At 42.7% G+C, this 16597-nt stretch overlaps 1 protein-coding gene across 1 annotated transcript in view; it reads left to right on the top strand.

The window, feature by feature from the left end:
• Positions 1-6500: 6500 nt before the first annotated feature.
• The window catches only part of ube2e2 (ubiquitin-conjugating enzyme E2E 2), a 39574-nt gene continuing 29477 nt past the window's right edge, over positions 6501-16597 (top strand). Inside the window, exons 1-3 of the mRNA XM_085365903.1 lie at positions 6501-6602; positions 9324-9507; positions 11874-11924. Of these exons, the coding sequence (XP_085222029.1) occupies positions 9332-9507; positions 11874-11924 (227 nt within the window). The 5' untranslated portion in view covers positions 6501-6602; positions 9324-9331. The remainder of the gene's footprint in view (positions 6603-9323; positions 9508-11873; positions 11925-16597) is intronic.

Genomic DNA, 16597 nt, shown 5'->3' with positions numbered 1-16597 from the left:
CGGATTTGAGGGGATGTGGAAAAATATGTTTACACCTGAAAAAAACACGACCACAACAAAGACTGAGGAGGGAAAAAAGTGCCAGTATTTTATTTGTTTCTGTCGTTTGGCCGGTGTATAAAACGCTGGGACACGACCACATGGTAATTGCCTATGCTGTGCCAGCACAGCATAGGCATAAGTGCTGGCCACAACATCAGCCACCTACATAGGTTACATCCTAGACTCCACAAAGATCTCCCACAGAAGCCTAAATCAGGCATTTAGCCTGGCTTTAGCAATACATTTCACAGCAACTGCCAATAACCTCTAGAAATCCCCTTTTAACCTGTCAGGGAATACTAACTTTTTCCCCATGAGCAGTGGTTACCAGGTGGTTGCCAAGAGGTCTGTAGACCTGTGTGGCCCGAATGCTGCTCAAACCCTCTGCTTATGTGGGACAGACAATTAAGAGAAAATTGGTTTAAAAGGTGAGGTAGAACTGCTTGTGTAAAACAGAAGATGAGCAGGGATGAGAGTGCATGAATAAAAATGTGGAAATATTCATACGAGGTCCCTTTTAATAACTTAATGTTCCAATGAAACTACTATTTTACCCCAGCCTTCAGCACAAGCAGTGTGTAAGTGCCTTAATGCAGCCATAAAATTCTTTAATCATGCTTCAGCTGCTAAGCTGAGGGTTTTACCATGTGTGGCTATAACAAGCAGTTAACACTATCTAGTAGCACCAAAGCTGTGATTTTAATAATGATAAATATGCCCGCTAATTCAGTAGTCAATTATTGTGTGGAGGTGTGTTCATATTTACACTATGAGACGCAGATCTTGTGAAGACTGCAATTATCTACCATCTATATGGAATTAAGGCTATTTAAAGATGGCAAATAGCAAGAGTAGTGTCTGCAAAATGAATTCATTCTTATTTTATCTGACCAGTTGGCAGTTATTTAACCTGAAGTGAAATGGGGATTGGAACTGCTGTTTGAGACTGAAGAAGTGCTTTAGTGCTTCACGGATGCTCAGCTGTGTGGATGGGAGAGTTTGCACGGTTTCACAGCGAGTGCACCACACTTACTTTCAATATTTCATGAAAGTGCTGCACGAGCACAGTGTTGTTTGAACGGAGTGAATCACTGAACAAAGTATTTAATTCATGCATTGACTTTTCCACTACAGTTAAAACATCACAGAGCTATTTCTTTGGGGTGTGGTTGTTCAGCTCAGCAGCGTTGGGTTTAGTCGATATTATCGTGCTGCCTGATGCAGAGCCTCGGGTCCTGTCCGCATTTGTTTCACCAAAAACGGTGATGTCACAGCTCCAGATATTGATGGATATCACGGGTTAATGGAGTGCAATGAGAGTGTCACAAAGAACTCTATCCAAAAAGATGCCACTAAATGTCATCCGCCACCACCGGAGTCAGTGCGTGGTTAAATTTAGGTGGGTGAAAGCTTCATGTAAGCTATTCCCCGTGGCTACGTCGTGATTCACACGCTGCCTCAAAATGATGCTTTTTTTGGTTGATTTTCCAACTTCTTGCAACAGCTGTGAGGGCGATAATTCCAGCGTTACACGGGCACTGTGAGGAAATTAATTTCTCCACAGCCTATAAAAAGAATGAAAAATCACCTCTCTGTTTCAGTTACTTATCTTAAGGCGATACTGTACCAGCTGGAGTCTAATGAGCACGGTCACGCTGTAATTTTGGAAGTTCACACTGACCATTCACAGCCCAGCTTTTTGTACAAATTAAATTTGAATTCCCTCTTTTTTCCCCTTCAGTTTGTGTTTATAAGACACACAACATTTCAGGCTGCACTGACAATCATTCGGGCAGTGGGGCTCTTTTAAATTAACGCTTCTCACAGTTTCTTGTAGACAGACTCACAACAATGAGAGACCCACAGCAATATTTGTTAAACATGAAACAAACTTGTTGCTCTTACATTGTCCTCTCTGACTCCAGTGAAGCGTAATCTGCCTTTTGTGCAGACTCTGTTTGTGTGATTCCTTCACTGTGCTGCGGTGACTGATGGATGCTTGTACACAGACTAAGAAAGAGCGAGAGAGACCTCTCAGCTGAAATGCGAACAGGGAAAAAGCATCTTGGACAAAGGTCTTAATCTCTTTGGAAATTAGACAGTTATTATGTATGTTGCAGGCCAACGAGGCCTACTTTGACTTTGCTGTGTGGGCGTGTTGTGTTGCTGTCTTCCCAGCCTTAGGTGCCACCCATTTTCCTGTATAACCAGGAAATGTCTTAGTAATTAACCCTGAGAGTGCTTAATCTATGTGTTTATTCTTGCTTGAGGGAGAGTGCGCGTTAATTCTCATCATTGTTTCCCAGTTTTATTTCAGCATTTTTGCTCTGTTTTTTTTTTTTTGTTGAAAACAGGTGCTCGGCTGTCCCTTTAAGCTAAATTATCAATTAAACCCTTTTTTAACTCCCTGCCTCCTTTTCCTCGTATACGTTTATTGTTCCTTCTCCACATCTGAAGCGTGGACTCTCTGGAGAGCGTAACAAATGAACACTCATCTGGGATTCAGACCCAGGACTTCTTAAACGTGTTATTTTTGCTTAGATTTCTTAGTTTTTGCTTAGTTTTCTAGTAAGCTAAACAATTCACAAGGACTACCAAAGTAATGCATAGTCATAAACATGTGCATAGCTATCTGTTATCGCAACTGCACACGTTTAAACGTGTGCTGGCTTGCAAGTGACACGTCAGTCCTGTTAGGTCCAACATTTAAAGATTTCTGTTTCTGCTGTTTTACAGAAATTGACCAGGGTACTCAATCAGACATGCAGCAAACATAGAACAGAGGAACAGAGATGTTTCTGGATTAATGGAGAGGAGTGCACATTTGAAAGCAGCTTTAGACAAAAGATGTGACATTTACTGATGTAAGTGGCTCTCTTCTCTTCTCACGGAGGGGGGGTATGTGTGTTAGATCTTTGGGTACAGCATTTGTAACTCTTTAATCTCAAATACCCACTTACTATCTATTTGGATATGCAATTTCATTGTGGAAATCACCATTGAATCATGTAGTTGAAAGCTCCATTAAAAATGCTGGTAGGTGAATGTATGAGCTCAGATTTTGTTGTTACGCTTCAATTCTCTTCTTTTTTTCGTCTTCACTGTCTTTTGCATGTGCCCCTGCTGCTTATGTAAAATCATGATTTTCACATCAATTGGCACAGAGCAGGGCGAATCTGTTATTGTTTGCTTGCATGCATCTTCAAAGCCACAGATTTCCACTCTTAGTTGGATGTGAAAGCACAGTCACGGCTCTGTGTTCAAGCTGAAGCCCAATGTCCCCTCTAAGCTCTAAGCGCTGAATGTTCACAGACTTCAACTGACGTCACCGCTGCTGTCGTGCCACGATCGGTGATGAAACACCAGTTTGCCAGGCTTGAGATTCAATTCGTCACGTTAATTTATTAGGAATTTGACATTCAAAAGCAGATCTTTTTCACTTGAAGGTTTCTGCAAAGTATTCCAATCAGTACTCATGCTTTTAGACTGTGATTAAAAGAAAAATAACAGGCAAACTTGATGCATAAGAGCACTGGATCAGACTGTGCTAACAGGACTACACCATGCACTCAAAAGGTTTACTTTACTTTATTGTTTACTTCCCATATTCCTCTGTTTTCTGGCTCTTACCCAGGTCGAGGTTGCAGGGGCATGCTCTAACCACCTCGCCTACGAGGCGTCAAGTAGGCATCCTGGTCAGAACCCTGCACCACCTCAACAGGTGGATGACAAGCTCCTAACCCAGACACCCTTTTGAGGAACCTCATTTCTGTTGATTGTATCAGCGATCAACAGAAATGAGCTGTCACTTCCCACAGCTCATGGCCATAACACAGGAATGTAGATCGACCAGTAAATCTGCCTGCCTTCATGCTTACTTCTCTCTTTACCACAGACTGGTGCAGCATCCCCATCACTCCAATTCATCCATCAATCTGTGGCTCCACTCTCCCCCCACTCATGAATAAGAACCGAGAAACTTGAACTTCTCCACTTGAGACCCCAAATGATTCCCAAACCAAGAGTGGGCCCTCCACAGTTTCAAGAACCATAGCCTCAAACTTTTCATCCCAGCCATTTAACACTTAGCTGCAAACCACCACCATGAAAGCTGGAGGTTTTCACTCAATGAGGCCAACGGGATCTGCAAAAAGCAGAGACGATGATCCTGAGACCACAGACATGCCACCCCCCATCTCTTGGATTCACCTAGAAATTCCTTTCATAAAAGCAATGAACAGAATCGGTAACTAAGGGCAGCAGTAGCGGTTTCTCCCAGAACAAGTCTGACTCGTGTAAGCTGCTGTGTGACTGAGAATCTTATAGCTGTGTCTAAACACGTCAGATTTCTTCAGTGTAAATTTGTGTGGTCACTGGTTGATGACTCGGTTCACGTAAATAAAACCACACGCATGCATGCTGCAGGCTGTTTTACTGAACCAGATAATCCCGTTCGGTGCAAGGCTCATTCAAACCACCATTATGAAACACCTCTCAGTTCTAAAAACAGCAATATCATAAGATTAGTAACACATGTTTTTATTTAACATCAAAACTTCCTCTGTGTGGACTCACACAGTCATCACTGTACAGCGCTAGAGTGCTGTGGGCTACGCATTCTCTCAAGCAGACTAAATGGAAAGCGTATATAAAGGGACAAAAAATTCAATCAGAAAGACCTCGACTACATACTGGTTTCACAGTGGGACGGCGCCGTCCTCTCACACGTGCATGTATCAAAGCCTGTGAGCGCGTAAAGGGAGAGCACTGGAAACAGGCCTCTCAGCCACCGTTACAGCAATCCCTCATTCTGACTGAAACATGTTTACACAGAGTTAACAATGCGAAAGATCGAAACATCAAACAAAGAGTTTCCATAAAATGTTGTGTAATAATGAACACCTGTCAACTGTGGCTTTCATTTCCACAACATATTAAAATGTGAGGTGCAATTTGATTTTCTTCCACTGCATGGTTTAAAAATAGGTATGTATTTCAGAGGAATGACTGCTTTCAGCAGAGGCAAAACTATCACATCTTCCTAAAGATGAATATATCTGAGTTTTGCACTTAATGATAAAGAAATTCACATCAGCCAAAGCCTATTTTTCAAGACATTTAAATGTGTATGGATTAAAAACAAACCGTCCCCTTTCTGTCCTAAGCGCCACTAAACAGGGAAGTGTATATTTATGCAACTAATTACATTTAAATGTATTTATATAGTGCCAGTTCACAACAACAGGAGTCATTTGTAAGGTAAAGACCCCATGTGCACACAGGCTGTGACTGTAAGCAGCTGCAAACATCCTACAGTGGAGGCTGCAGGACGACAGGACTGTAAGTTGGACGGGTGAGATGCTCAATAATAAATAAATAGACATGTTTTAGCTATTTATTTACTTATTTGTAAATCTCCAGCAAAAAAAGGGAAAAGTATCCATGTGAATGTCAATAACTGGTGATTTTCCACAGATGGGAGGTGGGGGAAATACATACTGTGTAAAAAAGGTCTGAACTATTAATTATGGTCAATGCCACGAATCCTAGCTTAAGTTACAACATCCTGACAAACTGTAGGGTTTTTTTTTTTAGTTTGTTTGGGGGGTTTTGTCCTGAGGAGCCAAAACCCCTGTAGCTTTAAACTGAGTTATCAATGTCCACCATTTCTGAACTACTTTACACTCATAAAAGTGTTGATTATACCAAACAAATGTATAATAAATACTCTGTGTGTGCACAGAGTTGCAGGAGTTGGGGCTTTAAGCTGTGTGCAATTCAATAGGGTAGAGTAGGAAAAATATAAAGGAAAAACATTTCCTGCACACACGGGGCTCGTAATTTGTGGCTCCGCTCCTGAACACACTCAGTAAAATCTGATAAAGACATTTTATATGTTCCTTTACAACATACTGAAACCTTATTCAGATTCTCCCCCCAGAGACACCAAAACATGTTCCCTACTGCAGCTTTAAATCCAGCTTTATTGTGATACACACGATTTCAAACCAACTTTGCAGTCTTACAAGTGTCTACCAGAATAAGCAAACACATCATGCGCTACAATGTGTGTACATATGCTGCAATTGGGCTTAAATACCCGTGAGCTGTGTACATTGCAATAGGGTGGAGTTGGGAGGGGAGGTAGTGGGGCTGCGGGGTATTTCTTGCACACATGGGGCTCATAATTTCTGGCTACGCTCCTGCACAGGCTGATAAAGACATTTTATATGGTGACTTATTGTTACACGACTAACGTATTTTATTCCTCGTATTAAAAAAAGAAAAAACTTACTCATTAGGCCCTTTACTGCTTTGGCCTCGCGTAGGCTACTTCTCTCACCAATGCGGCGCACGTGCACGAGCGGTGTGCGCAGACCGGGAGCGCGCGCGGAGGCGGTCCGGGGCTTCCTCAGTTTTCTGTAATCGCTTTTCTGCTGCTGCTACCTCCAGTTAAATAGCAAGGACACGGGAGCGAGCAGGCGGCCGTGAGAGGATATACTTTTTTCGGTACCTTGGGATTACGACGCGGAATTGCAGCATCGACGGCCAGCTGTCAGGTAAGGTCGACACACGCGTTCAGCCGCCGTAGATCCGCGAAAAGTAACTAAATGTCCCGTAAAAAGTGTCGTTTTCCAGTGAAGAAGAAGGGAGGAGGAGGAGGAAAAGAAGGGGGAGGTGGTGGTGGTGGTGGTGGATGTGTGGGACGAGCCTCCCTTTGTGCCGAGGCAGGGTCACTGCTCTTCACCGCACAATGTGGACACTCCAGAAACGGCGAGGAGCCACACGTTTACCCCCCGCACCGCCACCGCACACCGCTCCGCTGGCACTGCCGCCGCTCACCGTCCTCCATCAGCCTCGCCGTCGGACGAGTCCGGCATTAACGCCTTCTCCTATGCGCATTTTCATTGAGTTTAAAACACCGAGGCCTGCTTCTGCTTCTTTTTTTCCCTTTAAATACCCCCCTCAGCGGTAATATAACGCACCCTTCTCCTCCTCCCCCCGGCCTTTTAACGTTAGCTAGCTCCCAATTATGTTTATGGTCGCTTTTGTTTTAGCCGGCCCCTTTTGTGTGCTTCACCCCCACAAATGTTGACCTCCTTGCTCTGACAAAGCAATGAAGTGATGTCTTATGCCACACACACCTCTTAACTTGTGTCCGTTGTTATTTTTGAGGGGATATACGGACCCTGGCATCTCGAAACCGGGTACGTTTCAGCCGTTGGTGTCCTTACCGTCACCGTGAAACGCCCCCCCCCCCCCTCATAGAAAGACGACCTATCCCCCGCTTCAGTTGATCGCTTTTATTCATTTCGTGCCTATCAGAGAGCTTAAATCTATCAGTTTTGCTTTTAAAAAATAAGTTCATGGTATTTATTCAAGCCCAGGGGCGTTTCCAGGATTTAGAAAAACAAAACAAAAAACAGGTAGCATATTGGGGGGGGGGGGGCAGAAAAAATCTGAATCAGAAAAACGTTGAGAAAAACATGTTGGGTACCAATTTCAGGCTCATGGTGTGACATGAAAAATGGTGCTTAACCACAGATTGGGATTTATTTTAAATTTTTTTGTAAAGTGGCAACACAGTCAAAGGGTAGCAACTAACAGCAACCAGACACTGCTGACAATCAGCTGCATTCAGTAACTTCAAGAGGACAGATGCAACTGTGAGGCTTGAGATTGACATTTGAATGTGGTAAATGCATTAGAGGATTACCTTGCTACAAAGCATTTTGCCAAATTGCAGTATTTGCTCGTTGTCCGTTGCTTTGTCACTGATGGTTTGTTGCTATTGGACATTCCCATCTCTGGTCAGTCACCTCTACCTTAGAATGTCCACTTCGCACCACCCCGTCTAAATCACTGGATATGGTTTTCATTTGCCATGTTGCTGCCAGTTATGTTCTTTTTTTTTCCCCCTTTCTTTTTTGGGCACCCCCTGGTGCATGCCCGCCAATTTCATAACTTTTAATGCAACATAATTACATGAAAAAGTAAGGGCTTGAATAGAGGTGGATATAGAATAGAAAATTAGCTTCACTGTGCACTGTGAAAACCCATCAGCTGGTATTCTCCTGACATCACTGATGATCAGAAATGGAGGGAAAGTTTACTGAGATCATTTGAAGGCAGCTAGCTCGGACACTTTCTTTGATGCTTTTTAGATGAAGAAAAGAAAAGAAGCATAGGGCCTCTGCAGGACTTCATGTTACTGTAATTTGACTCGCGCTATCGGCCTTACTCCTTATCCTTTTGACTCCTTGGGGTGAACACTCATGGGTTTTTAACGCAAATGTATTCATGCAAGTAATGCAAAACTTACATCACTAGCTTTACTGCGTGTAACTTTTAACATGAATTTAATCTAAAAGGTCATTATTATTATCAGTTTGGTTTTTTTTAAATGGTTTAAAACCTCCCAAGGTGAGCTCAAGTTATCAGCTGAATCATCTGAAGTTCGGCAAGCACTGGGCAGCACTTTCATGAAATACCAGCTATTGCCACTAGATGAAGCATTGTAGGAAATTCTTAATTATAAAGATTTCCTGGCAAAAGCACAGGCAAGTTTCTTGAGGAAATGGAGACTAGAGGTACAAAGAATTGCCAAAAGTAAAAAGAACAAAACATTTTAAGTTGCCCAGAGGTAAAATGATGCCCCCTGGTGGTAAGGTTTTAGATAACTTACAAAACGTAACATAGCATAGGAAAAGTAGATTTATTTGTTTAAAATCTGCAAAAGAATATGTAAATAATTTTCAGTCGGGGCTGAAGCCACCCCACGGCCCCCACTCTGGACACACCCCTGTTCCTGCGTTGTCTTTGTCGTTTGTAAACAAATGAGCAACAGAACCAGGGTAGTGTATTGATATTTATATTTTTCATCCACAAAGAGCTTTCTGTGTCTCAAACTACTACCACATTATCCAGTAAAGAAGAGGAGAGAGTATGACACAGAGCAGTGACAGGACCTCTAGTTTGTTTTAGAAATCTAGGCCAGTGGAGTCTACCTAATGACTGCTCTGTCTGTAACCCCTAGCAGATGATTGGGTGAATGTCTCATTATATTCTTAACAGGGGCCTTATACATGTGTAATCTGCTGCACTGTAAGCTTTGACAAATGTCTTTTCATCAGCTTTCACTCTGCACAATTTTAACCCTCGCCCACACCCAGCTTTTGATTTAGATTAAGTACATTTTGCTGTCCCCAAGTCTACCCAACTATCAGACATTGTGGAAACTTGCAACCTATTAATATTTGCATGTTCATTTATTGCTTTAGGGCCCACGATGTCCAGCGAAGTGCAGAGACCAGACGACAGCCCCAGCACAAGCGGGGGAAGCTCGGATATTGAGCAACGGGAATCGGTACCTGCTGAACAGGAGCGAGAGCAAGCACAGCCCAAAAAGAAGGAGACTAAGATCTCGAGTAAAACCGCTGCTAAACTTTCAACTAGTGCCAAGAGGTAAGAAAAGAAGAGAGGGCTTGAATCTGGCTTTGAGAGCCGAGCGTTTACACAGGAGTTGTTTGTTAAACTGAAGGCCTCTCCCCCTTCTTGTGCCCCAGGGGTGTGAAGTAATATAAAAAGACTGCAGTCCCACAGGCATTGTCATTTCAAACATCCACGCGATTCAGTGTGCCGCTTAACCCACAGAAAGGAAGAAACTCACCCAGCTCTGCGCTGAGGTGTCACTGCTGTCATTTATAAAGAGAGATTCTCGTTCCAGCCTGTTTGTTCGACTGGATGCGCCTCGTGCTCCACAGCCTACACCACCACCAACACTTACCTCCAACCAGTCTTCGCACTTATTCCCAAAAAAGACAGCCGATGAGAGAATTATGCAACCACTTGGCTTAGGCCACTGAGTCTTTTTATAACAGAGACTGACATTATGAACATCTCTGGGGGGGGGTTTGTAAGCAGAAAAAGCCAAAACATGGGCGGACTTCAGCGTTGTTTTTGTGCAGCAGTGCCTGAATCCCAATTTTCTGGTTATCTGTAGCAAATGATCAAAGCTGTCTAATTTATCCTCGTGCTTAATAAACAGATAATAGGAGTACTTAATCTGGTTATATTTGCGATCTAACACTTGAAATCTGCACTGTTATAAACTGTAAGTAGTTTTACTTTTACCCAAGCAAGCATGACTGATTTGCATATATTTAAGGCAACTATCAACAATTGTCCAAAACCGCAACTTCTGTTCACTTCTCAGTTTCTTTTTTTCTTGGTGGTGTGGCTGATGTGGAAGCTGCTGGCCAATAATTGACTTGTTTTAAACAGGAGGGTGGAAAGAAATCACACCAACGGACTAGTCTAAAAGTAAGAAAACATTTGGCAATCAAAGCTGAGCACAAGCTAATGGACAAAATTACATGCTCTCCATAGACGTATTGCATTTTTATTATGAGCTATTTGAAACAGTTAATTGTATTCTTAAGAAACCAAATCATATTTTTAATATCACTAAAATGTGTGGCACAAATTAGTAATTACTTCTTTCCTCGCGCGGATGTGCCGAATAAGGCTGCACTTGGCAATAACCAGTAGTATCACTGCAGGAGCGGAAGGAGAGGAGGTTAATGTGCACCTACTATTGTAGCACTGTCCACCCTCCATAATGCACGTGTGGCCCAAGTGGGTGGATGCTGGAAGTTAGACTATTTCTAACTTCCAGCATGAAGAGACTTTTACATGCTGACATACAATTATGGCTGAAAAGAAAAGTGGGTGGATATTAGGTGAAAGTGAAAAGGTGGAATTACATCATGACATATTTTGGCTCTTTGCTTCCTTACCTTCTTCACAGTTCTACTAACTCCTTCAGCCTGTTTTTAGATGTTTAAAATGTTGCACCTGCCTGTCCTCCACTCTTCATCATGCCAAACAACACACAGCAGCTTTCCACTGACAAAGCAAGCGTCTCTCCAAGTACAATCTTATTACTCTGTAACTCAAAAATCAATCAAACTGTCAGAAATATCCTTCTGTTTTCTCCCATGATGCTGATAAATCAGTGTAACCGCTTCCCACACACACACAAGCATGAGCTTGTCATGTCAATGTTGGTTGTTTGTGGAGCTTCTGAATGAAACTATAGTGAAGCATGTTCAGTTTAGTATGACTCTCATGAAAATGATCATATTAAAGCATCAATAATTATATCATCATCAGTGTGGAGAACTGTATTGCAAAGCCACACTGTTATTACACATATTACATGTCAGCAGGTTAAATATCAGGGCTGACATACAGCCAGTCATTGTCTATATGAACCTATTGCAGAACTTTCCACCTAACTTGAGGGGAAGTTCACATCTTCCCCTGACAGGGAGGGTGAGGAGCACCGCAGCCCCGATTAGTGGTGGGCACGATTGTAAAATCACAGAAAACTGTTCCCTGGTGTTGGCATTTAATAAAATAAAGACAATTAATATAAACAGTTAGTATTTTAGGTGCAGACTATTGAGGGCAGCAATGTCTAATTGCGTAGTCGACCACAGGCGTGGACACTTGATTATGATTTAAGCAGACTCGACATCAGTACTGTAGTATCATATTGAGTTTTTAGAATCTCATTTATAAGCCATTTAATAGGGGAAAAAAAGGTGTTTTCTAGTTGAGTAAACGGAATCCTAATTACAAGAAAAACTTTCTTTTAGGGGAAAGGCCAGAACCTCTTTGGAGGTCGTCTGCATCTCTTTTTCCGTTAGAGATTTGGGTTAAAGGCAACCACACCTCTTTGAAAGCTTTTGTATCACTGAATAAATGCACCAAGGAAATCTCCACTCTTTCAGATGAATTTTAATTTGCAAATCTTTCTTTTGCAGGATTCAAAAAGAGCTTGCGGAAATAACACTAGACCCACCTCCCAACTGCAGGTAAGGAGATGTTACACATTCGGAGCATTGCTGTAATGACTCATAACCCTGAGTGTAGATGGTAAAGCTGATATGGGCAGCAGCAGCAATGTGCTGTTTTCATGGCTTTTCTCTGGGAAAAAAAAAAAGGAGATGTAATGCAGTTGTGTTTTTGTAACTCACCGCATACTGCTGCTGTTTGTTTGTATTTTTTGTTTGGTGTATTCGAGTGACCTAAGGCCACTGTGGAGTTGTTGTTGCTGCTGCTGCATAATGCATGCTGCCTTTTTTTTTTTCTTTAGATGACAGTATTCTGGTCCTCTGAAATGGTGGAAAACAAGTGTGCAGTGTGACTTTAAAACCTGTTTCGATTCTCGTGTGGGTCCCCCCCCCCCCAGCTCGCTGCGCTGGGGATTTACCACAGACAATGGTTATTATGTGCCACTGTCGCGGCTCTGAGCCCTTTGAGGAAGAGATACGGTCGCGAGCGAGCGGCAGGCCACATGTGCATCGGTCTCTGCGGACATGACAAAAGGCATACCTTTGGGAGGAAGCCAGCTTTTATTAACCCAAACCACACAAAGTGACACTGTCATTGATTGTGCCTGTGTTTATTACTGCACAATAATTACTCTCTGAATCAGCACTCGACTGCAAATTAAGAAAGAAAATGGACGCCAGTGTTTGTTGACACTTGTGGGAGATGCTGATGTTTTCTGACCACTGTGATTGGCTATATCCGTTCAGGCACCTGCTTAAAATGATTAAGGAAAACCGCTTTGTGTGACTCATCTGGCAATTTGAAATTACTACACCCTAGACGGCCTTGTTTATTGCATGAATTAATCACCCCTGCTGGGTCTCATCAGAAGCCCACCATCATTAACGATAAACATTGAGCTAACCTTTTCATTTCAGCTCACGGCTCGGTTTTGTTATTGTACCGGGGGCTAAAAGAGATGTTGTTTTTTTCCTCGAGGTCTCTAATCTATTTCACCCCCACCCCCCTCCGTCTTAAAACTAGGTTGGCTCACATGAAGGATTTAGCTTGAGGACACAGCTAAGTCATTTGAAAGTAAAATAATCGCTAGCGGAAATTTCACAGTCATCGTCTTAGTGGGGGAACTAGTTGCCTGGGAAACAATTAAGCTTCTTCAAGATAATCCTTTGTGTGTGTGTGTGTGTGTGTGTGTGTGTGTGTTGCCTTTCTGTATTTAAGATGACACCAAAAACCTAATAATGTGTTTTTTGTTGTTTTTTTTTTTCACGTCTGATGTAGTGAACTAGATTAGCCCTGTGTTAACAATGACGGGGGGGTCAGGTGCATCAGAAAAGCAGACGATCACAGCACAGTTTATATTCTCGCACGACTGAGCACCCAGCCGCTGCGTTTATGTCGTCATCATTTGTATGCCACACACTCATCGCTCCTCCTGGCCAGGTTAGCCTGAGAGGTTATTCAATTCATTCCCCCCGCGACAAATGGAGGCACAGACTGTTGCCCCCCCTTTCATGAGGCAGATAGAGACTTGTGTCAAAGAGATTCACTTTTGTACTTTCAGTAAATGCAGCGTTGGTGGCCATCAACTCAGGAACCATCCAGATTATTCCTCCATTTGTGTCAACGGTCAGAGAGAATTTCTCTTTTTCTATCGTACAGCTAAAAATCTGCAGTCTCCTTTGTTTCACCGACAGTCTTTTCACCTTCAGGGCAGTGGAAGGGATCCCGCAGCTTTGCTGCCTGCAAAATGGAGAGCCCGTCTTTGCATATTTAGCCTTCCTTTTTTTTTAAACATGCACAGCAGCTTTGAACTTTTTAGGACTTAAGATTAATTAATAGTACCTCATTGAGTAGGGCCTATGCTGTAGTGTATTTGAGGTGGTCTGGGCATCTGATCAGGATGGCCTCCCTTAAAGGGTTTTCCAGGCATGTCTAAGTGAGAGGACACTTCGGGGTAAACCTAGAACTCACTGGACACATTATATCTTTTGCCTGCACTGGAACCACTTCAGGATTCCCCCATGAGGAATTGGAAAGCAGTGCTAGGGAGGGCGAATACCATGGAATTTGGAATACCATGTTTAGTTGGAGTAGAAAATCAACAGATGGATGAAGAGTTTTTTTTGCTTTCCATGTTTCTGGTGCTGTGTGTGCAGAAAACTGTGAAAAATATTCCCACCTGATTCTCCTGAAATTATCGAGTTCATGTGTAAAAATTGCTCATCAGTGAAGATGTGTGCTAAGAGTCCAAATTTACCTTTCACATCTTGGGAGGTGTTGAAGATCTAATTTAGTGAAGCATCTATGGCAGGAGGTTCCCACTAGATAAATATAATAAAACACCCACACATTTTCTTCATTCCACGTTCCTGTGATAACCCTCAAAATGTGTTGTTTAAATGAGCTGCCTGTCTTGATAAATCTCTCTTACTAATGTTTCCTGTCTTTCTCTGGCTGTAGAGAGGCTGCAATATTAATGCTTAAGTTGTTTTAAAACCAAAAAATCAATTCCTATGCAGTGTGAACAAAACTGTCATACCTTCAGTGCAATGTCACCACTTGGAAATCGCAAGCCGGTATTTAAATGTGTCTCCAAGCTTTATCTCACCCTCGGCTTTGTGACAGTCTGCTTGTCACCTTGGCAGTTGTCATGCATCAAACGAACAGGAACATGTTGAAAGCCCAAGAGGATTTGACATGGCAATTATTCTCACTGTCATACACTTCAAGTATATTGTACAGGCAGCTTGTGCTTTTACACCTATTGAAGCGTATAAAGCAGCTTTTGCGACGAATTGTTTTTTTGTTTTTTTTGGGGGGGGGAGGGGGTCCCTCTCTTTCCATCAACATGTGCAAATATTGCATTAGTATTTGTATTTAGTATTTATTTATTTATTGTCATTGTCAAGAACAATGAAATTGCGTTTGGGGCTTCCATACAACCCAAAAAAAAAAAAAAAAAAGAAGAAGAAAATAATAAATACCCCTTAAAACCCAAGTGTACATATTTAACCCAGTGTGACTCCAATGCAGTAAGACAATCCTTAGCAATAATGTTCGTAGAAATTCAGACAAAGACCTGAGAAACATGACAAAATACAACAATGCAACCCATTCAATATTATTGTACTGTGAGATATGATATCAGATATGATAGTTATCTATTTAAGAAAGAGGGGGGGGCAGGAGGGGGAAGAGAATAAAGATATGATGCACCAATGCAGACCAGTTCATTGCTATTAAGAAGTTGGATATGGTTATTGTCCGTGAGAGGGGGGCAGAGAGTTCAGGAGCCTCACAGCCTGTGGATACAGGCTGTTGGCCAGTCTGGATGTTCTGGCCTGTATAGACCTGTACCTTCTCCCTGAGGGCAGCAGATGGAAAAGGTGGCGCGCAGGGTGATGTTGGTCCCGCAGGATACTGTGCACCCTCCTCAGACAGCGAGTGGGGAAGATATTACTGATCTCTGGCAGACTTGTTCCAATAATTCTGCCAGCTTCTTTCACCACCCGCTGGAGTGCTTGCTGATCGGCCTTGGTGCAGCTGGGGAACCACACTAGAAATCCATACGTCAGAACGCTGCTGATGGCACAGTTGTAGAAGTTCAACATCAGAGATCTGGGAATGTGTGCGCTCCGCAGTCTCCTCAGGTAGTAGAGGCGCTGTTGATCTTACTAGGATGAAGTTTTGATTAGATGGGCTTAAAGCGAAGCATGAAAGGCTTATCACTAATACCAGATTTTCAAAGCCACAGAGATTCAAATGTATGCTGCCATCATCTGAAAGTGTTGCACATCTTCAGACAGTTAAGCAGGTTTACAAAGGCTGCTGACCCACTGAAGGCATTTTATTTTTCATAAGCCCTTTACTCTCCAGTAACAATACAGATTATTTTCCCCATTATTTGATTCTTTAAAACGGCAAGAAAAGGTCTCATCATTTCCTAAATCCCCCTGTAGCACACATTTCGTGTGATGTGCAAAAGGTACCACTAATATTCTGGTGCATTTAGTGCTTAATCAGATTTTAATCTCAATTGTGATTCTGGCTTCCAACGATTATGCAAGCAAAATAATTGGTATAAAGTGATTACCGACTTGATTTCACTTTAATTGAGTGAAAAGGTGTGTCATGAATCAAGCGCACACCTCTCCCTTACAGCGGTGTGTTTTTGCTGCTCCCTGAAAGCCCAGATTCATTTGCTGTTTGGCTAAGCTGAAGCCAAGGTGAGTAATGTGGGATTTATACTTCAGCTTTAAACCCTTCAGAAATCCTCCATCGTAGCCAAATAACATCCGTCCGACTGTGATTTGTGATTGGCCTGTTCGGTACCGTAGTGTCCTCCAGCACACTTCTTCTGCTGCTGCCATTTTTTTTCTTTTTTAAATCCGCTAAGAGAATTTATAAACTCAAGGAAAGATATTCCACCCCCAGCTAGTGTTTTGGCACAGAAAATCCAGAACAACACAGGCGTTGTGATGGTTACATCGTAGGCTCTGCATTAGGCTCGAGGCGGGGATTATACTGCGGCGCGAGCGTGGACAGCTGCACCCACCACGGACGAGTAGTCATTTGTGTTGCGCTCCTTCTAAGGCTGTAAGGACGCATGTGGAGTTGGTCAATCGTCGTCGTAGTGTAGACTCCACGGGACTACACTACGACGAGTCATAAAAAATGGGCAGGTGTGCAGACA

The sequence above is a fragment of the Diplotaxodon limnothrissa genome, linkage group LG11 (genome assembly GCF_057381915.1).
Source record: "Diplotaxodon limnothrissa isolate DT_005_m linkage group LG11, D_limnothrissa_male_GT1.1, whole genome shotgun sequence".
Classification (NCBI taxonomy): domain Eukaryota; kingdom Metazoa; phylum Chordata; class Actinopteri; order Cichliformes; family Cichlidae; genus Diplotaxodon; species Diplotaxodon limnothrissa.
This window is presented reverse-complemented; position numbering and strand designations above follow the sequence as displayed.